General features: G+C 38.5%; 1 protein-coding gene across 30 annotated transcripts in view; it reads right to left on the bottom strand.

Annotated features, from left to right (window-relative positions):
• TASOR2 (transcription activation suppressor family member 2) overlaps positions 1-24,551 on the bottom strand; it is an 85,210-nt gene that overhangs the window by 10,349 nt on the left and 50,310 nt on the right. For all 30 annotated transcript variants that reach the window (XM_089312399.1, XM_070055824.2, XM_089312397.1 and 27 more), the window contains 6 exons: positions 24,447-24,509; positions 20,200-20,919; positions 16,283-16,525; positions 10,990-11,866; positions 9,201-9,630; positions 1,671-5,456 (listed from right to left, as the gene is read on the bottom strand). In XM_089312399.1, coding sequence (XP_089168525.1) covers positions 1,671-5,456; positions 9,201-9,630; positions 10,990-11,866; positions 16,283-16,525; positions 20,200-20,919; positions 24,447-24,509 — 6,119 coding nt within the window. The remainder of the gene's footprint in view (positions 1-1,670; positions 5,457-9,200; positions 9,631-10,989; positions 11,867-16,282; positions 16,526-20,199; positions 20,920-24,446; positions 24,510-24,551) is intronic.

Raw genomic sequence — 24,551 nt, 5'->3', positions numbered from 1 at the left:
GGTCTGATGACATGAGGCAAATGGGTCTGCAACAAGTCAATACATGCAGGACAGAAGGAGCCAGCCTTCTCAGATAAAGGAGCTCCAGCCATGGAAAGGAATGTCAGTACAACCTTGGTGCTAGGATTAGAACTGGGGATATGAATTTCCATGTTCATTTCTTACATTTAACAGCACTGAGAAGACCTTGAAGCAGTAACAACTCAAGGCAATGAGTTCATGCACTGCCTAGATCTTTATTCTAAATGCTCTTTCACTAAAAACAACATGGTTTTTTGAAAAAATGACTGATTTCAAGACTTGGGCAGGGAAAATATGAGACAAGCCTGGAACATCATTTTTTGCACCATAAAATAATAAAGTTACCAATGAATTATGGGGATCACTTAAAAGGACACAGAAGCTGGCTTAAAAGGACTCTCAATGCTTGGGTCTAGGAGGAGTGTTACAGTAATCCTCTGAGTGTTACAGTATCTGAATGTTACAGTAACCTCTGAGTATAATATGGACCATGGTCCACACTGATATATAGAAGCAAATAATTAAGTAAATAAATGGAAGAGAAGGGAAAGCTCTATTGCAGAATGCTAATAAATTCAGAAGGAATCATCAAATAATATAACCATTTGGCAATCATAATAATTAATGATCAGGAAAGAAATATCAATAAATATTTATAAATCTTGTGCATGAAAGTCTGACAGGGAATTAGATTTTTATTTACATTCTCAAATATTACCCACATTTTACTACAGCATGCTTATTAAATAACCACATTGGAGAATCCTGACAAAGATCATCTTAACCAAGTGAAAAGTCAGGAAGGGGACAAACTGACAACAATGGTCTCCTGGTGTCATGTACCAAAAGGAGCATATCTGGATATTCTTGCCCAAAATGTATTAATTATGAGAAAATAACACATGAACACAAACTGAAGGAAATTCTGTCAAATAACTAGCCTGTAGTCTTCAAAACTGTCAAGGTCAAAAAAGATAAGAAATAACAAAAGAACTATTCAAGACTGAAAATATGGAAAGTTCATATATTGAAATGGCTCAGAAATACCAATACTGGGGTAACTAGATCAGGGTATTCTGAAACCTTTAGGTAAATTTAATTGTTTTAAGAAAGAACACTGTTTATATGGAATATAAAAGAAAAATAAATTCTGAGAGGATAAAATGAGAAAGCCAGTTATGAATAAAGACATTCTAGCTCCTCCAAAGTCAGAAATCACCATGGTTATGTCACTTAAATTTAAGAGCCATGTACTAACCAGAATATCAGTTATCCTAACATTATAAAAAAAAAAAAAACCCACAACTAAAACCAAAAGAGGTCCCCTCAATAATATACCCTAAGAGAGGAAATTGGCAATAATAGCCTTTGAAGATTCTGTATGTTAGCACTGGAAATATGTTTGAAACATTCATAACTTTTTGTGAAAATTAGTCACTGTACTACTGAAACATACAAATCTTCAGAGAACAAATGGCAGATCCTTATAGGAAAACAATCTTTGATATGCAAATAAATATTGAGAGGTGAAACCTAAATACCACTTCACACCCTAATTTCTTTCTGAAGCCAGGATTATTAAATTTATTACTTATAACACTAGAATTAAAAGGCAACAAAAATTATAAGAAAACAAAGGGGTACTTTACCTTTGTTCTTAAAGAAAATGATTTGTCTTCTGTTTCAACAAGGTAGAATAGGAAGGTACTCTTACAAGCTTCTTTCACAACACTTTTCAGTTTGACATGTAAACTGGTACACAAGTCTGTAATCATATCTTCAAATGAGGCTGACCGTCTTGGGGAAGATGTACACATCTCTTGAGGTGTGGTTTCTCCAGAATCAGCATTTAAATCTTTATCTTGGAAAACTACTGGATTGTTATTCATCACTAATTTATTGAATTCAGCATATTCATTGAGAATAAGAGAGATATCATTCCGGGATTCTTTCAAAGCACTGTTGTACTTCAGTTTGTTGAGGTGAAATGAAACAGTCTGATTTCTTTGAGAATTTGTAAGATTTCTACTGTAACTACTTCTTTCCTTCCAAGGAAGAGAGCTGTCAAGATTTCTGGGTGAGCGGCCTCTCAGGGGCTGACTCTGTTGTCTGGCATCTGAATGTACAATTGTTACCAGAAGGGGACTTCTGTTCTTGGATGTAGGACGTAGAATTGGAACCTCAGACACATTTGTCAAGGATAATGTTCCATTCACAATCTGGGTAGGTGATTCCTTTGGAAAGATACTGGTGGGAGTAGAACGCTGAGAATCCCCATTCTTTACTATCTGTTTTAGCTTATGAGCAAAACGCAGATACTCCAGGTCTAAGGTGTTCTGGGTGAGGTCATCTGGCACATGCCACCTGTGTCTCCAGATGCTGGGCAAACCACAGTGTGCTGTCAAGCCTGGCTGCCTCCTCGGGCTATGCAAAGTTCCTGTGGTATTTTTGAGCTCTTTTGTTATAGTAAAGTTAGGGTAAGTTCTGGGAATACCATGGAGATCTCGGATTTGGATATAGCATGGCACACATTTATCTTCTTTATTTAAACTAATAGCCCAGCTTCTGGGTGGAATGCTGGTTTCCAGCTCTGGAACTTTGTTAAAGTAGCTCCAACCTTCATTATCATTATTGTTTACCTTCATAAAAGTGTCAAAACCACCTTTTGTAGCATCTTTTTTCCTGGTATGACTACCACTCAAAGTGTAAGAATCCTCCACATCTAATTCATCATGGTCTTCAGAAAGTGCCTCATAGTATATGTCAGAATTCACACTGCTCTGTCTGTCTCTGTCTAGGGTTTCAGAATCAGCCTCAGCCCTGCACCCCTCAGTAGTGCTGTTACTTTCCACATGCTCTTTAGAGATTTCACAAACAAGAGAGTCAAAGGATTTTGGAATAGAGAAAGCAGAAGGCTCTTTATTGATATCTTTACTGGTATCTGCTGTTTTTTGGTAAGGACCAGCATCTTTGGGGAAAAGTTCACCATTCAACAGCTCTTTTGTTTCCCATGATGTATTCTGCAGCATGCAGATTTTTTGTTCATTTTTTGTGGATGTGCTGTCAGACTGAGGGCTGGCAACATGTAGATCTGTGTTTTCTTCATGTAACTCAGCTTCAGTTTCACTATTAAGCAAACTGGCCATTCTGACTACAGATATTTCCTGTGTTCGAAACCCTGGCTCTACACTAACTGGTAATGCATAGTGAGTTAATGTAGTACCATCAGAGGGAGGACCAAGCTTTGGGATCTCTAGGTGCACAGCATCAGTTCCATCAATGGAGTCAGAGTTCAACAGATTGGCCTTACTTGAACTGCCATACTCTGTTTTCAAATCACTGTGAAAGAAATTTTTCTTAATGCTTTTAGGGCTAGTCTGCTGTTTTATTGGCATATTCATTATATCACTTAGAGTAGCTGTAGAAACTAATGTGTCAGCCAAAGACTTATTTTCATTAATCTTTCTAGGACTAAATGGAGGTTCACTGGACTCCAAGACAAGATGTTTTAAGTCCAAATGTCTGTTCTCTATGCTAATTGGTTGCAATGAATTTCCCGATTTTACCAGTTTTTCAAGGGAAGGCTTGACATTACCTTCATTTTGGCCAGTTGAGGCAGGCTGGTTTAACTTTGTATCATAGCACTGTACCTCCTCTGAGAAAGATAAACCCTCATCTTGCTCAGTTGGGACAATTTCCTCTGTTACTTTACCAGGAAGTGCTAGTCTATCTTTTCTTCCTGGATGATTGTTTAATGCTTGAGGAGTATCAGCAGACAGTTGAATTTGTTGTACCTGAGTGAAATTACCTTGTCTTTCAGTATAGTTAGGCCCAATTAAAGAATTTTCTTTTTCTGTTATGGCTAAATCTCCTGACACAATCTGGGAGAATTTGTTACTTTTCTCACACTGTGTACCATAAAGTATTAAACTACATGGTGACACAGTCTGAGTTGGTCGTGTTTCTTCAATTGATACTGGAGGGTCAGGACTAGAAGCTGGTGACACTTCCTCAATAAGAGAATCAAAGCGAAAGTCAGAGGTAATAACTTCCTCTGCAATTTCAAGGGTACAATTTTCTTTAGAAAGTATTAAAGTAACTGGTTGTAAATTATCACTTTTCTTCTCTTTATTTTCTAATAGTTTTTTTGACATTGCAGGATACACTGAATTCACTGGTCTGTTTTCCATGAGGGTCACCTCTTCTGGCTCAGCTATTTCTTCAACTACATCCTGAAGTTCTATATTTGATAATGGGACATCCTCAAGTTGCTCATTTTCATCAGATGGCATTTCTTTTCTGGGACTTGAAGGTGGAGATATTGTTAGAGTTAAGTCAATATCAGAATCCTCCTCTGATAACTCTACACTAACTTCTTCTCTATTTGGAGACAGGCTGGTTTGTTTAGTGGCAAATATTGAATTAAATGATTCAAAATGCATATTTTCATTGTTTATACCACTCTTGTCATTCTTTCTTAGTTCAAAAGAGTCATCTGATGTATTGATTTTTGATGGAATGCAGTTAAGTGAATACTTTTTCTCCAAGGTGATAGAGGCTGATGGTGAGACTACTTCAACCTGTGATGGCTCTACTATCTCTTCTGAACATATGCTAAAGAGATTCTGAGTCTGCATAAAAAGTTCTTGAGACTGTTTCATTTTATCATCAGCTAATGGATAACTAGAACCTTTACCTAACAACGTCTTCATTACCACTGCATTATCAGATGGTGATGAGATTGTAAGAGGTATCTCTTTCTGTAAGGAATATGTTTCTTCAGCAAGTGTTCCATTAGTTACTAAAGAGGCAGAAAGGTAATTAGCACCTTTCTGTCCTGACATTGCTAGAGGTGGAATGCCCCCAAGACTTTGTATTTGTGACTTCTCTACTGTGGATACAGGATGTCCAATACTTGTAGTAGGTGATACTTGCTTAATCAACTCTGTATTAAAGGTAACTGGTTTATCACCTCTATTTACAACTTCTGTCTGTACTGGTACATAGGCATTTTTGTCAAATGTAAGAGTAACCGGTTCCAGATTAATCATTACATACCCCGTATCATCTGTCCTCTCCAAGGAAGGCTGCCATTCATTGCTTATGGGGCTTCTACGATGGATATGGTCCTGTAAAGCACCTGTGTTTGTTTGCATTTGTGCATGAAAAATATCAACTTTGCTTTCAAGGGTGCTGCACACAGACTTTTGACACATCACTGACTGATTGCTGGTCTCACTGTAAGTTGTGGTGAATGGGACTTGTGTGACAGTATCATTGTAAGGAACCAATGTTGTGCTATCAAGTTGCTGAAAGGTTTTATCTTTACTAGGAACAGAAAGTCCATTAATTTGGGCATTTCCAATATCAGAAAGCATAAGTTTAGAAGTCTCCGATTTAGCTGATGATTCTTGTTTAGTTTTTTCCCCAATTACCTGAAATGATAAAAAAAATCAAATAAATGAGTTAAGACTATAAATACACCATCATTTCAAACTGTCCCATGAGGCAACACTATAAATTAACTACAACTGAGAATACAATAATTCAGATAAATTAAGGTCCCTTCTCCCATAGCTATCCTTTTTACTTAAAACTGGACAGAATTCTTTCTTGTTTTAATACTTCTTATTCCACAGATCAACAGAAAACTTATCAATGTGGTTTGCATTCCTAAAATAAAGGGACTGGATTAAACAATAACAAGATAGGTTAAATATTGGCAGAACTACCGGAGGACAATTCTAATAACCTTATGGACAGGCTGTTTTGTTTTGTTGAAAGTCTCAAGTATTGTCTTTTCCAGAATATGGTAAAATGGGGAGATTACACAGATTATGCCTCTAATGTTTGGAATTTTATGCTTACAGATTACCTACTGTATCTTGAAGCATGCTGGCAAGTCAGGATCTGGGTTTCAAATCTCTATCTTTTTTTAAAAAAAGTTTACTTTTATTTATTTGAAAGGCACAGTGACAGAGCAAGAGCGATCATCCATCTACTGGTTCATTCCCAAATGTCTACAACAGCTAGGGCTGGGCAGGGTAGGAGCCAGGAACTCCATCTGGGTCTCCCATATGGGTGGTAAGGACCCAAGCACTTGAACCATCATTCATTGCCTCCCAGGGTGCACATTAGCCTCAAATCTCTCTAAAACCCTTTCTGTCTTAACCAAAGAAACATTAACTTAATTAGGCAGCAGGGTGGGCCTGAGATGAGGTTTTATGTAGACAAAACATTAGAAAAGTCTTGATGGCAGGAATTTTTCTGAGAATATTCCTGTGCTATTCCCCCAACCCAGCTATGGCTGATAATATTTGGCCACCTCATGGTCTTAGTGAAATGCCAACATGACAATCGTGATATATTTATATTTAAAAATTATTTTTAAATGTATTTACTTATTTATGGGGGGGGGGCAGAGAGAGCAAGTGAGCTCCTATGCACTGGTTCATTTCTCAAATGCCTACAACGGCCAGACCTAGGTCAAGCTGAAACCAGGAGCTGGAAACTCAAACCATGTGGGTAGGGTAGAAGGAACTCAACTACTTGAGCCATTACCTGCTGCCTCCCAGGATGTATATTAAGTTTGAACTGGGAGTGGAGGCAGTACTCAAGCTCAGGATCTTTGATATGTATGTGGGCTTTCCAAGTGGCAGCTTACCAACAGGTCAAATGCCTGCCTGGATCTATTTTTTACTTCAGATACAGTGTGATATTTCTAAAATAAAGTCTAATATTATAAAGAACTCAATTCAGCATATGAGTACAACAAAATGCCACTGATTTCTGGTACCTGTCTGGAACCCCCTTCATATCCCAAGGTGATCACTTGTTGAGGAAGTGAATGGCATATACAACAAATCTGTGCATCTTTTCAACTGCAGGCACTATAACTAAAAGATGATGGAAAAACTTTCAACTATAGAGTGAGCATTACTAATCTGAATCCAAACTGAAATACTTTGGGTACTGAATTCAAATTTTTGAATTGTACAGCATTTTAGATTTTACATTAGGGATGCTTAACTGGTGAAGTCTACACAAATATCCAAAATCTGCAACACTTGTCCTAAGCACTTTGGGTCAGACTTGACCTGTATAAATGCTAGAAAGATTGTTAGTAATCACTAATTTTAATATTCCATTTTATAGTTCTTTATGCTGTATTTTCATGTTTGCCAAAAATCATTCCTAAGAATAGTATGATGATAGGTAGTTACATTACCATTAAATATTACAAGAAGCAAAAGGTACTGTTTTTAAAATTTATTTATTTGAAAGGCAGAGTTACAGAGAAACAGCGGCAGGGAGAAAGAGAGAGGTCTTCCACCTGCTGGTTCACTCTCCAGATGGTCGCAATGGCCACAGTTGTGCCAATCCGAAGCTAGGAGCCAAGAGCTTCCTTGAGGTCTTCCATATGGGTGCAAGGGCACAAGGACTTGCGCCATTTTCCACTGCTTTCTCAAGGCCACAGCAGAGGGCTGAATTGTAAGTACAGCAACTGGGACTCGAACCAGCAGCCATATGGGATGCCGACACCGCAGATGGTGGCTTTACCTGCTAAGCCACAGCACCAGCCCCCAAAAGGTACTTTAAGAAACTATTACGTGTATGGGGCAATGCCATCTGCAAAAAACAGCTGCCATCTGTAACACTAGTATCCTATACAGGCATTGATTAGTGTCCCAGCTGTTCCACTTCCAATCCAGCTCCCTGCCAATGGCCTGGGAAAAGCAGCAGAAAATGGCTCAAATGTTTGACCCCTGCCATCCATTGGGAGACCCAGATAAAGCTTCTGGCTTCAGGCTGGTCCAACCGTGGCAGTAGCAGCCATCTGAGGAGTAAACTGGTGGATGGAAGCTCACTCTAACTCTTTCAAATAAATAAATAAATCATATAATATATATATATATATAAGAAGTATTTATTTGGATAGTAATCAAAATTTGCCTGACTAAATTACATTTTCTTATGCTAAGGTGGTAATTCTTAATTGTTTTTTATGTACCTTTTAAACAATCAGATGAACTTTCTGAACTCCATCTTCGGGGGGAAAAAGCACATATATGACTACAATATACATAAACACAAAAATATGCATCTTTACAGAGGTACTTCAAAAATGAGAAAAGTTTATTTTGGTGCAAAAACAATTAAAATTCATGTATAGTTCTTTCAAAAAATGCTCTCTCCATGAATTTTTGAAGACTCCTTATATATGTACCCACATACACTGAATCTGACATTGACAAACATCTAAGCTGCCTAGATTTGAGTCTTGAGAATTTACTGCATGATTTTCAACAATTTCCTTGCTTCTCTATGCCACAGTTTGCTTATCTACAGAATGTGGAGAATAACAGTCCTTACCTCATTGGTTTGAGAATTGAGTTACTGTTATTAAAGGGCTTAGGACACCATCTGGCATGTATGCTCCCGAAATCTTAACTTTGATAATGATCCTGCTCATTTTGCAAGCCCTCTAAGGCTCATAAATGGAATGAGTAACCCCAGGTTTAGAATTATTGCTTACCCAATGTTAAGACAGGCATCATAGGTGCTATCTAAATCCATGCTAATTTATTCTAGAATAAATCCATACTGAAAGCATAAAATGATAGGCATTTTGTCAATTCATTTACTTAGAATTTTGTTACAACTTTTTGACTTGTTGCAGTTAATATCTGGATTATCTGGTGTGGCTGAAAATCAGTTAAAAACAGTAGAGTTCCTGGCTCCTGGCTTAAGCCTGATCCAGACCTTGTTGTTGCATCAGTTTGGGAAGTGAACCAGCATACAGATCTATTTCTCCCTCCCTGTCACTCTGCCTTTCAAATAAATATATCTTTTTTAAAAAATTTAGAAAATAAGTTGAGAGAGAATAAACAATCTGTTCCAAATGATAAAACTAATAACACAATTATGGTGAGCTTCCAAAATATTTAACCTATGATTTTTTCCTACTGTTTATTTCCATCAGGATGACAGATAAGATCCACCTGCAGAGAACTGAGTGACACTTAAAGAAAATCAAGTTTTTGGTCCAATAATCCTTGTATACCTAAAGAATTCACCTTTCTGAAGTAAACAATACCTTGTTTTGAATGTGACTTTATATACAAAAAACTGAAAATGTCTGCAAAAGTAATGCCAGCATTTACAGTATTCAGTCTTACCTCACTATTGCACGAATAGATGAAATTCTGGCTTTCTGAAGTATCTAGATGACACTTTCCTGCAAAAATTTCTTTCTGTTCATTCTGTACACAGAGTTCCAAGCCTTTGACAGGAGGTGATTTAATGAAAGGAAGCAAGCAGTTATGGTCAGGGAAGGATACTTCAGTAGCATAACCTTTGGAAGTTTCTTTTGTTTCCAAAAGAGGGTCTGCAGAACATCTTTCCACTTTGGGGAACTCCTCAATTTCACTGAGTTCAAAAGATTCTAATGTACTATTTATAGACACATATTTTGCTGGGTTGCTGTGTTCTACCACTTTTCGGGATGATCTTATGACTTTGTTCTGATTGCTATAAAACAGAGCTACCCACATATGCAGTAAAAGCTTCACTTCCTCCACATTATCAGGCAAATCAGTGTTCCAGGGCCTGAGATTTTAAAGAAACACACAAAAATCACTAAAAATAGTTCTTTTGGTTGCTTATCATAAAAGTCTCTACTATTAACTTCAGTTTTGCATTTTTATTTTAAAATTTAAACATGAATATGAAATTTGCAAATAACTCTAACCCACTCATTTACAGAGAATAGAATTGAAATCAAAACATGTAGGTGACTTCTTTCAGACCGTGAAACCTGTATCACCATCGTCTGAACATGGATCTCCCAAATCCTAGACCAGCATTTGCTTTTCTGTAACACAAACTTTTGCTGGACATGATATACTTAAGATATGAATAATGCTTTCAAAGCAACTACCCAAATCCTTATTGCCTTGGTTTTCCTAATTCTTGCTAATTTACTATAACACAAATAGAAAATACTTCTTATTTTTGTCTTCTAATCATTGAAAAAGTCTAAAAATTAGAATATCTGGGCAATTTAGCAGAATTGTATATACTGTTTTAGATTACAGTTAATATCACAAAACTACAAAATGACATATAAAACATTTCTTGCCTCTGAATGGTTAAAGCAAGCAGATAGAGTGGGAATGATTTAGGGAAGCTGCATTGTTAGGCTGCAGTTAAACAGGATTAAAGCTAAGGAAATGATTCTTATAAGGTTAAGTATATATGTGAATGTAAGTATATGTGAATAGGTGCAAGGGAAGAAATCTAACTGTAAATTCCATTGGGTCATTCCATATAGCTAATGCTAACTGCCAACAGTCATGGGCCAATCACTGTGCAAAACCCTAATATATGTAATCACCTCAGGATATAACCATTATGAAACCCATACTCTTAAGAGTGTTGCCCATAGACTGTCATCCTCCATTGACATCACCTGGAAATTTGTTAGAAATGTAGATTCTTGACCTCATCCCAAACAGACTACACCAGAATCTGCAGTTCAGTGAAATCCTTGGATGATACACATACACAATGAAGACTGAAAAGCACTGTCCAGAAGCAGATAACTTGCCCACAGTACAGAGGTGATAAAACTGGAAGAGCCTAGATTCAAACCTAGATTGGTCTAAACTGCAAAGCCTGGCTGTTAACTACCCTATTATTATTGCTTTAATCCCTTCTTAAGGAAGATTAATAGAACAACCCTAAATAAAACCACTCAGTTCCTATTACTCTGACCAATGTTTTGAATATTTCCTCATGAACTTAAGTGTAAAACATAATCTCTATCTCACACTACCAAACTACTTTCACACACAACATAACACTAACACTTCTTTTTCCTCAAAGTCTCTCACAGGTTTCTTGTCTCAGTACACTAATCTCAACAGAAAAGTTACATCATTTGCATTATATTTCACTCATACTTACCCATGTAATGCTCTTACAACAGTTTTTTCTAGTGGATTATTTGTATATTTGCTATCTAAGCTGAATGCATATTCTGCTTCACATTTGAATGTGACCTTCAAGGAGCCATCACAGCTAAATACGTTATGAGAGTAATAAACATTTTTAAGATTGGAAGACATCAATCGGCTCTTGCGCTTTATCAGTGGATCCTCAGAAAGCTTTTGTAGTGGGGAGATGTTTTGCTGATGCCGAAAAGGCATGACTTTTCCCACTGGGGTTCCTGCATCAGGGCCTTTTGTCCCATTCTTGGCAAAGGCAGGACCTGGTATCCCTCTCTGGTGTAGATATTTCTTGGAGTGTTCTGCAAGGAGTAGGGCATATGAATGTTCCACAGCAACAAAAGTGTTTTGGCTTGCATCTGAAGGGGCTGACGTTTCCACAGTAAGTGCTGACTGGACTTTAGCAGGGGCCTGACTACAAGAAACCAAGTTCTCTTCATCTTGGCTGACAGTTAAGTCTGACCCTGAATTACTCTTCTTATCAGAGGATGGCTTAACTAATAGTCCACCTTTCTGACTTTTAATTCCCCTATGATATTCATGGTCAGATGTACCTCGCAAAGTACTTTCTTTAGGGAGCACAACATCATTTTGTAACAATTCAGTGCAGGGAAGGTTTCTAGGCTCAGCTGATGGAGTGGAAGAAGTAGCAGATCGTAATGCTAGGTCAGCTAACATATTTAGGGCCTGGGAATCATAGTTCATAATGGAGTTTTCAGTAAGATCTTTCTGATCCACCGTGGTATTTTCTGGTTGAACTGTATTTACATTAATAGCATCTTTTGGGCCATCTGATGAAACTTGTGATTCAAGCTGTGAAATAGTTTCTCCTTTGGCTTCCATATGAAAAGAAAAGAAAAAAAGACAATATAATGTTTGCTTTTCATAGAATTCTCTGCCATATTACTATGCCTTAGCAAAAATTAATGGTTAAGTCAACATATTCAAGATAAGTTACACAGATTACATATTAAAATTTCACCATCTCTTCCAAACCTCAGAGCAATTATGGCGCATCAACCAAAGGAACAAATCCTAAGTATATTCATTAATTTAACAGGAAAAATGCACTTACTGGACTATATGTTAGCTTAAGAAATATAAAAAAAGAAATAAAACAAATGGAAAATAGAAATGAGACCTGCCTTGGAGAGCTTACAATCTAGTTGGGACTTAAAAATACAGAAGTTTGGGGCTGGCATTGTGATATAGCAGGTAAAACTACTGCCTGTGATGCAGCCAACGCATATCGGCACCAGTTCAAGTCCTGATTGTTTCACTTCCGATCCAGCTCTCTGCTAAAGGCCTAAGAAATCAGTGAAGATGGCCCAAGTCGTTGGGTCCCTGCCACTCACATGGGAAACCTGGAAGAAGCCATCAGCTTTGGCCTGGTCCAGCCACCATCATTATGCCCATCTGGGGACTGAACTAGGGGATGAAAGATCAATTTTCTCTGTAACTCTTTCAAATAAATAAATCCAAAAAAAGGGAATGAAGGGAGGGAGGGAGGGAAAAGAATATAGAAAGTTTGAGGGGTAGACATTGTAGCATAACAGGTAAAGCCATTGCCTGTGATGCCAGCATCCCACATGGGTGCCAATTGGTGTCTTGGCTACTCCACTTCTGATCTAGCTCCCTGCTAATCAACTGGGAAAAACAGCAGAAGATGGCCTAAGTATTTGGCCCCTTCTGCCCCCACCAGGAAGACACAAGTGAAGCTCTGGGCTACAATCTTGCCACTGTACCCATCTGGGAAGTGAACCAGTCCATGGAATATCTTGTATGTCTCTCCCTTGCTCTGTAACTCTTTCAAGTAAATAAAAAAATAAATTTTTTAAAAACTTTATATAGAATTTTGAAGTACATATTATAGTCTTTCTCAGAACCATGTCCCCTTCAAAACTTCTTGAGAAACCACCAATGTTCAAATAGATTTTTTTAAAAATGATTTTAGGGATGGGGCTGGTGCTGTGGCGTAGCGAGTTGAGCCGCTGCCTGCAGTGCCAGAATCCCATATGGGCACCGGCTGAAGTCCTGGCTGCTCCACTTCTGATCCAGCTCTCTGCTATGGCCTGGGAAAGCAGTGGAAGATGGCCCAAGTCTTTGGGTCCCTGCACGCACGTGGGAGACCTGGAAGAAGCTCCTGGCTCCTGGCTTCAGATCAGCACAGTTCCAGCTGTTGTGGCCATCTGGGGAGTGAACCAGAGGGTGAAAGACCTCTCTCTCTCTCTGCCTCTGCCTCTCTGTAACTCTGCCTTTCAAATAAATAAATCAATCAAAAGGAAAGAAAAATGATTTTAGGAGCTGGCGCTGTGGCACAGTGGGTTAAAGTCCTGGATGCAGCACCAGCACCCCATATGAGCTCCAGTTCAAGTCCTGGCTGCTCTACTTCTGATCCAGCTCCCTGCTAATGCCTGGTAAAGCAGTGGAGGGCCCCTGCACCCTAAAGAAGCTCTTGGCTCCTAGCTTCAGATTGGCTCAGCTCTGGCCATTGTGGCCATTTGAACCAGTGGATGGAGGACCTCTCTCTCTGTAATACTGTCATTCAAATAAATAAAATAAATCTTCAAAAGAAAATAAACTGATTTTAATTGTAAGGTATAGGAATAATGATATGAATAAAAAATTAAGTCATGACCCTTATAGATTTGCCCTTATTCAGAGTCACTAATTTCATCACCTTCTACAATTTTATTTTCAGTACTGAAAACACATTCCCCTTTATTTGCAAAAGAGCAAATCTACTGATAGCCTTCTTTTCCGTAGACAATCAAATCTATCCATTTGTCTTTCATTAGAAAATTTATATTCTCCTGTGATTTGCTTAGGTATTCTCAGAACATTAATTATTACTCCTTAAATGCTAGCATTATGAAGGATAAAGTTTACAACTATACTAAATAGCAAATCCCTGTTGTAGATCACTGGATTGACAGCAAAACCAACTGTGTTCCTTTACAAAATTAAATAGTAGCAGGTTTGAAATGAATTAACAACCTGCTATGAAAGCACTTAATAGAATTAGGAGGGTGTACATGGGAAAGAGTGTAAAATTAATCTATCAGTGCCCAGTTTTTATTTAAAATAGCAAAATCCAAGGGAGGTAGGTAGAAGAAAGGAATCTAAAGCTCAAAATTATCTTTTTAGTCTCATGGGTATATTGAAAACATGTATTTTGTGATTTGATCATTTACTGATACTTTCTTCATCCTATATTTAATAACATTATGGCATATATATATATACATACATATATTCCTATATCATCTCTTAAATGTATCACTTATAAGTAAAGCCTATATAACAAATATCATTGAAGAAAAATGGTATAATTTAATAGATATAGTGTCACATAAATCTATTATGGCTTTGTTTTAGGTTCACAGTTTAAAATACAACAGTGATAATTTCTATTTAAGACATATAGATATGAAGACAACATGAGTGAACTGTATAAAAAATCTAGAGTTCAGTGAATAAAAAACTATTAAAAACTCTAAGAAGAGAAAGTCATTAGTTTCAGTAACAAAATGATTGACTTAAACAATTCTTCTTTGAGTCTGATAAAATATTTAAATCAGTAATTTTCAAACTGAGGCTAACATGGCTATGTTCCATCTGCCTTATTAAACTCTAATACTTCAATAACTGAAAGAAATTAGTATAAATGATTAAGAAATGGAAGAAAAAGTAAGAGATTACCTTGAAATTTTAACTTGAAATGTGTCTGCACAATACTTACAGATATAAGCATTACAAATTAGCCTATTTTTGAACATACAATCTGAAAACTTTTTCTGGCCTCACTATTCTGCAATATCCAATTGTATACTACCTCCCATCAATCAATATATCTGAAAGCCAGTTCAGTACAAAGAATTCAAGTGATACTCCCAAGAATATATCTATTTACATAATTTTTTTGCATTTGAAAGGCAGAGAAACAGAGAGGGGCAGAATGCAAGAGTTGAGAAAGAAGAAGGGAGAGAGAAAGATGTATCTTCCATCTGCTAATTCACTCCCCAAATGGCCACAACAGCCGAGGCATGGTCAAGCTGAAGCCAGGAGTCTGGAACCCCATCTGGGTTTCCTTCTTGGGTGGCAGGGGCCCAAGTACTTTGGCTATCCTCTGATGCTTTTCCAGGCAAATAAGCAGGGAGCGGGATCAGAAACAGGGCAGCAGGGAGTCGAAATGGCATCCCAATATGGGATGCAGACGTCACAAGTGACAGCTTAACCTGATGCATCACAACACTGGTCCTTGTTTTCATATTTACAAGCTAACTGGAAAAATAGGATCAAGATACATCAAATCGTTAGAAAATAGTACAATTTAAATTCTACAATGGTTTCAAAAACCTAAAAGGAGATAGAGATCAGTGACGGTCAAACCATGAGGCAGTGCCTCCTTATGGAAGTAGAATTTAGCAGCGCAGAACCTAGATGGAGAAGAATTGCATAACCATGAAAGTACACATGATCCACATGAGGACTCACTGACCAAGCAAAAGGGAAAGAACATGTCAATAATAGTAGGAGCCGAATTTGATCCAACGGTTAAGATACTGCTTGGGACACCCACAACCATATGGGAGTACCTGAGTATGGATTAAGCTCCTGGTTTTGGCTGGGGACCATTGCGGTCATTTAGGGAGTGAACCAGCAGATAGTACATCTATCTGTCTGTCTCTCCCTCACTCTCTGTAATTCTGCCTCTAATAAATAAATCAATCTTTTAAAAAAAGTTTCTATCTAGTGAGCAACTGGAAATACAGAACAGGAGTTCTCAGTGGTTCATATAATGAAATTTTATCATTCAGTAAAGAAAAAATAGAAAACTAAAATAACTTTTTAAATTAATGCATTTTAAACCAAATACAGGATTTTGGATTAATCTGTTTATAATTCCTTTTCGGCAAACTTATAACCTATTTTTGAAACTGATTATGGTCTAGAAAAATAGTGCCAGATGTTACTTGCTTATACATTTACATAAATAAGGCTATTTATATCTTAACTGTAGACAATTCAAATCGGGTTCAGGCTTTATGCAAAGTAAAAAGTAGAATCTAATTTGAGAAGGCTAAAATCATTGCAACCAAGTGCCTTATTCATGTTAGTGTCTGAACTAAAGATTATAGAAGAATTATTGGTAAATTTCAACTGCTTGTATATTATTTCAATATATTATCTTGTAATCTTTATTACATCTGTATTGTGGTATTTACATTCACAGGAAGAATATTTCTTACCAGATTGTGGCTGCTTTCTGATTCTGGGATTCTGGTAACCTTTTACTATATTTACCCTCTGTTTGTGAAGAGATTTCTTCATAGATGTTTTATTTCTTAAAACAGTTTTGACTGGAGATTTTTCTTGTTTCCTTGCCCTTTTAGCATTTGTTGACACTGGAACATCTTTAGAAATAGGAGCTTCTTGGTTCTTCCTATTCAATTTGGTTTTCTGTACAAATTGTGCTGTCAACACTTCCGCACCTGATGTAGAAAAAGATGCCATTTTTAAAGGGGTAGGGATTCAGATATTATCTGTATAGCTTTTTCCTTTTCCGTTGGTTCACCCCCCAAATGGTTACTACGGCCGACGCCCTGCGCCGATCTGAAGCCAGGAGCCAGGCGCTTCCTCCTGGTCTCTCATGCGAGTGCAGGGACCCAAGCACTTGGGCTATCCTCCACTGCCCTCCCGGGCCATGGCAGAGAGCTGGACTGGAAGAGGAGCAATGGGGACATAATCTAGCGCCCCAACCAGGACTAGAACCCAGGGTGCCGGCGCCGCAGGCAGAGGATTAGCTAAGTGAGCTGTGGCGCCAGCTTTTTTTTTTTTGGATCCAGCTCTCTGCTATGGCCTGGGAAAGCAGTAGAAGATGGCCTAAGTTCTTTGGCCCCTGCAACCGCGTGAGAGATGCAGAAGTAGCTCCTGGCTCCTGGCTTTGGATTGGTGCAGCTCCGGCCATTGCAGCCATTGGGGGAGTGAATCAGTGGATGGAAGACCTCTCTCTGCCACTCTGTAACTCTGCCTTTCAAATAAATAAATCGAAGTTTTAATACTTTATGAAAAATAATGTTTTCAGAAAAGATGGGATAATTGAACAAAGTCTGCACCTGGTTTCATTTCCTACAAATATACTATCTTACAAAAATATCTCTTTTACAAAATGCTCTGCTTTGCATTTCATATGGAAGAAAATGGCTAAAGGTAGAAGTAGGAAGGGTGCAAACAATACTATCTGCTTATAGTATACTCTTAAAGGGTTAATACATTATTTCTCACTGAGAACACTAAATATGATATTAAGTAGTTTAAAAAACTATGATGAGTGTTAGTGAAATGTAGGGGGGAAAAGAAACTATTTCACTTAATCTATCGGGAATCAGAGAAAGAAATAGTTTTTAGAAAAGCTTTCAGAATCTCTTAATGTTGTACATTTCCCTCGGTCTAATTAATATTCTCTGTACTAAGCTATTATATGAAATAAATCAGCATATAGGTTTTTTTAAGAATCAGATTTCTCATTCCATTCCAGTTGTACTTTCTAAAATGAGGCAAAATATAAATTAAGCAGGAAAACAGTTAAATTAAAAAGAAAGATTAGACAACCAAAACATAGGAGGAAACATTTCTAATATTTGCATATACAGGAAGGGAAGACAATTCAGAAACCCAGGTACTGGGGAAAAAAACAAAAGTGAAATAACAAGGTAATCTGATGGGATTATTCTGCTTATACTTATTGCTCAATGACATGTTTCTCAAATTGCAAGTAATAATCCACGTTGAGCTATAAAGTAAATTTGATATGTCACAACTAGGATTCTTTCTCAAATTATATAAAAACAGAATAGAAATTAGCAAATTATATTACATAGAGTAAATGTTTTTTTGAAATTTTTGTTTCAGTCATACATAAATTTGTGGATATATATTTCATACAGTAGATATAATTAAAAACATCTGAGAAAAAGGAACAGTGTATATTGAGTTACACATAATCTATTAATATTTTAAAGCAAATTAGTTCACACAGAGTAAAAACTCAGTATGTTGGCCTGAAATATATTTACAGCAGGGGTACAATATAACCCAATGCTTTACACTGCCATACTTTCTATAACTCTCCTGATACACATGCATCCATACCACTATTCAAATCATAACAGGCGGCCAGAAATCACTATTTGTTAAGCCACTGTGCAGAACTTTAATTAATGGGAATCATACAGTTATCCCAGATGGTAATTCCTTGGGCACCAACAATCTCATATTCAAAACATTATAGATGGTGTTAGCAAAATTACTCCATGAAGTGCCAAGAGTATACATTTTCAGCTCTCTGTCACAACTGCTTACCTCTGCCACTGAAGCATGAGTAGACAGCACACAGAATGACAGAGTGGTACTTTGGCTATAGTGTGCTGACAATTTTATTAGGAAGTTACATAGCATGTGATTCTCTACTCCTTTCGAGGAAATATACTAAATATAATTCGAGATGAATCCAACCTAGTTATGGTCTGCTGTGCACTAAAGTGCATTTGTCAATATACTAAATGGCTCTAGACTGTGACTCTCAATTTTCAAGGGGCATCAAAATCACTTGTGGGACTTTTTCAGTATGTTTCCAGGCCACTGCACATTTCATCTAAGTACGTATGTCATAGGATCCAAGTAATCACTTTAAGAACTCTGTTACGGGGCTAGCGCTTTGGTGCAGTGGGTCACGCCACTGCTTGCAATGCAAGCATCCCAAATGGGCACAGGTTCAAGTCCTGGATGCTCTACTTCTGATTCCACTCCCTGCTAATAATCTGGGGAGAGCCGGCGCCGTGGCTCAATAGGCTAATCCTCCACCTTGCGGCGCCGGCACACCGGGTTCTAGTCCCGGTTGGGGCGCCGGATTCTGTCCCGGTTGCCCCTCTTCCAGGCCAGCTCTCTGCTATGGCCAGGGAGTGCAGTGGAGGATGGCCCAGGTGCTTGGGCCCTGCACCCCATGGGAGACCAGGAAAAGCACCTGGCTCCTGGCTCCTGCCAGGATCAGCGCGGTGCGCCGGCTGCAGCGGCGGCCATTGGAGGGTGAACCAGCGGCAAAAGGAAGACCTTTCTCTCTCTGTCTCTCTCTCTCACTGTCCACTCTGCCTGTCAAAATAAAAAAAAAAAAAAAAAAAAAAAAAAAAATCTTTTAAAAAAAAAAAATAATAATAATCTGGGGAAAGCAGCAGAAAATACTGCTGGGCCATGAAGCAGTTGTTCCTAGCTCCTGGCATCAGCCTGTAACTCTGCTTTTCAAATGAATTTTTTAAAAAAATCCTTTAAAAAGTCAAATAAACAAATCTTTTAAAAAAACACAAAAAGAACTCTGTAACTGTTACACAATGGAATAGAAACTGCTTTAGTTTGTTGTTGGTTTTGTGTTTCTTGTTTTTTTTTTTTTTTTTTTTTTTGGACAGGCAGAGTGGACAGTGAGAGAGAGACAGAAAGGTCTTCCTTTGCCGTTGGTTCACCCTCCAATGGCCGGTGCACCACGCTGATCCGAAGGCAGGAGCCAGGTACTTATCCTGGTCTCCCATGGGCTGCAGAGCCCAAGCACTTGGGCCATCTTCCACTGCCTTCCCGGGCCAGAGCAGAGAGCTGGCCTGGAAGAGGGGCAACCGGGACAGAATCCGGCACCCTGACCAGGACTAGAACCCGGTGTACCGGCACTGTAAAGCAGAGGATTAGCCTAGTGAGCCGAGGCACCGGCCTGCTTTAGTTTTCAGTGTTTAGACTGTCAGCTATCATTTTTTGTTGCTAGTGGTGTACCAGATTTTAGAAGATCTTTTACTACCAACTCCATCTGTCTGAAGATGGTACAGAAATTGAATGATCACCTTTCTTAGAATATAAAGTAAATATAGTTTGAGTTACAGGTAAAACATATGTTTTTGGTGGGTAAACTTTTAAGATATATTAGTTTTTCCTATTTCTTGGTTTTTAGCTATTACTTAGATCAGTGTTTCTCAAGCTTTAGCATACAAGTAAGTCAGGTGGAGAGAAATGCTTGTGTTTCTAACAAACTTCTAGCATGCTGCAAAACTGCAGTCCACATGAATTCAGACAAGAATAGGGTTTGAATAAAATAGTGATTATTATAATAATCCACATACATGGTGCTTACCTCTTTTTCTTTTCTGAGGAAACTGTCCTTTAACCAACTTAAGAGTAGTTGGTGACTGTGAACCACTGCCTGCTCCAAGCACACTTCTTTTAGGAAAGGGGCAGCACAAATTCACCCTTTTACTTGGTACCACAGGAAGCATGCTGGCCTTTCTCTTGGGCTGCACTCTCAGATTTGATACTGGACTCAGTGGAACCACAGTTCCCTGCTTTGCTTTCAGTCTTTCTTTAGAATTATTTTCTGTTTCATTGTCTTTTCTTACTTCTGCCTCTGAGTCAAGAAATTCAGGATCTGGAGTCATAACTAAAGAAAATCCAGCATCACAAATTCCATCTGAAATACAAGTAGACTGAGAATCCTCTGCTAACAAATCCAAGGCAGTAGATATTTCTAAAATGTAACCACTAGGATCTGAAAAATAAGACTTCAACAGATTTAATGACTCTAAAGGGCACTTTTCAGCTGGAGGAACCAAGTCAAAACCATCTGACGGTTTTCCAAAGAGTGCGGTCTCTCTAATTCCATCCTGAGGAGCAGCAGTCAATGAAGGCCTTCTGTCCTCCATACACAGTTCTTGGAAATTTTGTTTTACTAATGTATTTGGATGGATTCCTTCTTCAGGAAGTGATTTTTTTGCTTCTAGTAGGGCACAATTAAGGGCAGGTAAAATAGGTATGACCTTCAATAAGATGTCATCTTCAACTTTCAAATCTTTCACCTCTGAAATATATTTAAGCACATATTAAAATTCTTAATTTTTTTTACAAAACACACAAGAAAGTAGTATTTTAGGTTTCAAAATGATGGGATGATTAAATACTCTAGTTTAAAAATAAAAACCTAAATGACAACAATAAGAAGACTTATTGGTACATTTCATGAATCTCCATCTATTTGAAATTAACAGACATATTGAACTAAAAAGTAATCATTTGACAAACAATTGCTAGCTAGAATGAGTAAACCCTGCTTTCCATTCCATCTCACCTGACAAGGAGCTCAGTGTAAGCTCAATGGTCCTTAAAAGCAGTAGTACCAGCCTTTGGAGCTGGCAGATGTGCTTTCAAACTTTTTTTTCTGCTTTTAAAACATCTCATTTTATCTGTGCATCACTCACTTTAACACCTTTTTACAGGTTATAAAAGCAAACCAAGTGAAAAAACAGCCTTATTAACCTTATCTCATCGTAATTGTTGCTAATTTCACCACTTGTTCTACCAAAAGAAATAAAAATTAGACCTCCAATGCCTAGTAGATGGAAATAGGAACTGTACGATTTCTTTTAATGAAAAAGTATGTGCAGAATTACAAAACACCAAGTTAGTCCTATACCATTAGCACTATACCAAGTATTAAACAGAAAAGGGGGCCGGCTCCGTGGCACAGTAGGTTAATCCTCCACTTGGGGCGCCAGCATCCCATATGGGCGCTGGTTCTAGTCCCGGCTGCTCCTCTTCCAGTTCAGCTCTCTGCTATGGCCTGGGAAAGCAGTAGAAGATGGTCCAAGTGCTTTGGGCCCCTGCACCCACACAAAAGACCAGGAAGTAGCACCTGGCTTCTGGCTTGGGATCGGCACAGCTCCGCCCATTGCGGCCATTTGAGGAGTGAACCTCAAACCATTTGAGGAGTGAAAGGAAGACCTTTCTCTCTGTCTTTCCCTCTCACTGTCTATAATTCTACCTCTCAAATAAATAAATAAATATTTTTAAAAAAAAAAGAAGAATAGGAAAAGAAGCATGAATAAGAATGAACCCTTCTTTGTAGTTTCTTACTTAAAACAGAGTAACATGTAAAGGAAAAATAAAATATAAAAGGTCTCTATATACTATTAAGGACACAATTCACAATAAAGCAGTATTTTCTAGTCAATGTTATGTGTATTGTCTGGTGTTGTGAGCTTCATTTTTAACAGTGCCTCATCCCTTCTTAAAATGAGTTATCTATTTGTAAATTGTTGATTTCTTTGGACCATTGTCTGCACAAACTTTGTAGAGCATTAATGATTTCATCACCTTTTCACGCACGTTTTACTATAAATTTCATGTTGACCATTGTTTTTGTTTTTGTTTTTGTTTTGACAGGCAGAGTCAGACAGTGAGAGAGAGAGAGAAAGGTCTTCCTTTTTCCGTTGGTTCACCCTCCAAAGTGGCCACTATGGCCGGCATGTTGTGGCTGTTGCGCTGCGCCGATCTGAAGCCAGGAGCCAGGTGCTTCCTCCTGGTCTCCCATGCCGGTGCAGGGCCCAAGAACCTGGGCCATCCTCCACTGCACTCCCGGGCCACAGCAGAGAGCTAGACTGGAAGAGGAGCAACCGGGACAGAATCTGGCGCCCTGACTGGGACTAGAACCCGGGGTGCCAGTGCCACAGGCAGAGGATTAGCCTAGTGAGCCGTGGCGCCAGCCAGCTATTTTAATTTTTGCAGAATTCAAGCTTATTTTTCTCTTCAACTGATGTCTTATCCTTTTGAGTGCCTTACACTAGACCCAGATACATTATAAAAAGGCCGGTCCAAGTTTATTTTGGTGCAAAAACAAAACTGAAATCCATGCATAGTTTTTTCATAATATGTACTTTCCATAAATTTTTTTGAAGATCCCCTACTGAATTAAGGCAGACTAGAGTCTCTCCATCTTTTTATTCATTATCTCCCCCAAGAGTTATTTCAGACTTAAGTTTTTCCCCTAATTGGCCTCTGTAATTTTAATATCACATATATATTACATATTTGTTAATGTACTACATGAGTAAAAAATTTTTCCCCAAAAGCTAAGTTTTGGTCCTTTCTTTTCTTTTTTTTTTTTTTTTAAAGATTTTATTTATTTATTTGAGAGGTAGAGTTACAGAGAGTGAGAGGGAGAGACAGAGGGAAAGGTCTTCCATCCACTGGTTCACTCCCCAGATGGCCACAACAGCTGGAGCTGATCCGATCCAAAGCCAGAAGCCAGGAGCTTTTTTCTGGTCTCTCATGTGGGTGCAGGGGCCCAAGGACTTGGGCCATCTTCTACTGCTCTCCCAGGCCATAGCATGAAGTTGAATTGGAAGAGGAACAGCCAGCCGAGAGTAGAACCAGCACCCATATAGGATGCCAGTGCCGCAGGCAGAGGATTAACCTACTGCACCACGGCACCAGCCCCTGGTCCTTTCAAGAGTCAACATCACCCTGAGAATACATGGGCTAGAGAAGAAGGAAACCAACAGTCCCAACAGAGAGAATAGTATCTATGAAGACCCTGAGTTATAGTTAAATAACAGATCATAGTAAAAGTATCTTTTAGCAAATGTTGTTCAATAACAAATGAGTTCAATTTTGAACAAGCTGAATTTGAGGAACCTTTGAAGTAACTCAGTGAAAACATCAATGGATAGTTTGGAGACACAGATCTGAAGTTCAGAGGAAAGGGAAAGCCTACAAAGGAGGCCAAGAAGGATCAACTTGGGGGGCTGATGCTGTAACACACTGGGTTAAGCCACTGACTATCAGAGTGCTGGCTAGAGTCACTGTACTCCATTGCCAATCCAGCTCCCTGCTAATGCTCCTAGAAAAGCAGCAAACGATAGCCAAGGTACTAGGGAGCCTGCTACCCATGTGAGAGACCCAAATGGAGTTCCTGGCTCAGGGTTTCAGCTTGGCTCAGACTGGCTATTGTAACCATTTGGGGAGTGATTCAGTATATGGAAGACTGTGGGGCCAGCGCTGTGGCATGGTAGGCTAAGCTTCCACCTGTGGTGCCGGCATTCTATGTGGGCACCAGTTTGTGTTCCAGCTGCTCTTCTTCCAATCCAGCTCTCTTCTTATGGCCTGGGAAAGCAGTAGAAGATGGCTCAAGTGTTTAGGCCCGTGCACCCACATGAGAAAACTGGAAGAAGCTTCTGGCTCCTGGCTTCAGATTGGCCCAGCTGCGGTCATTTGGGAAGTGAACTAGTGGATGGAAGACCTTTCTCTGTCTCACTCTCTCTTTCTCTCTCTCTCTGTAACTCTACCTCTCAAATAAATAATATCTTTAAAAAAAAAGTATATGGAAGATTGCTCGCTCTCTCTTCCTCTGTGTTACTCTTTCAAATAAGTCATTCTATAAAGGAAGAAATAAAAGGAAAGGAGAGGGAGGATCAACCAGAGAGGTAACAGGATGAAAGTTATTTAAGAGGAAAAGTTAGTTAACTATCATGTGCTACTGCAAAGTCAAATCAGACAAAGACTGAAAAATATCCAATATACCAAGTGAACTACAAGATACTTGATACTTACCTGTTGACAGGGATGAATGGCCTAAATGTAACCCAATTACACCTATCTGCTCACCTCCAAAATCTATACATAATGAAAATCAGAAGAAATTGTTAGGTTATTGAT

Source organism: Oryctolagus cuniculus, chromosome 13 (assembly GCF_051225735.1).
Source record: "Oryctolagus cuniculus isolate XC-2025 breed Fujian yellow rabbit chromosome 13, ASM5122573v1, whole genome shotgun sequence".
Taxonomy (NCBI): Eukaryota; Metazoa; Chordata; class Mammalia; order Lagomorpha; family Leporidae; genus Oryctolagus; species Oryctolagus cuniculus.
Note: the sequence above shows the minus strand (reverse complement) of the source record. Positions and strands in the feature narration are given on the sequence as shown.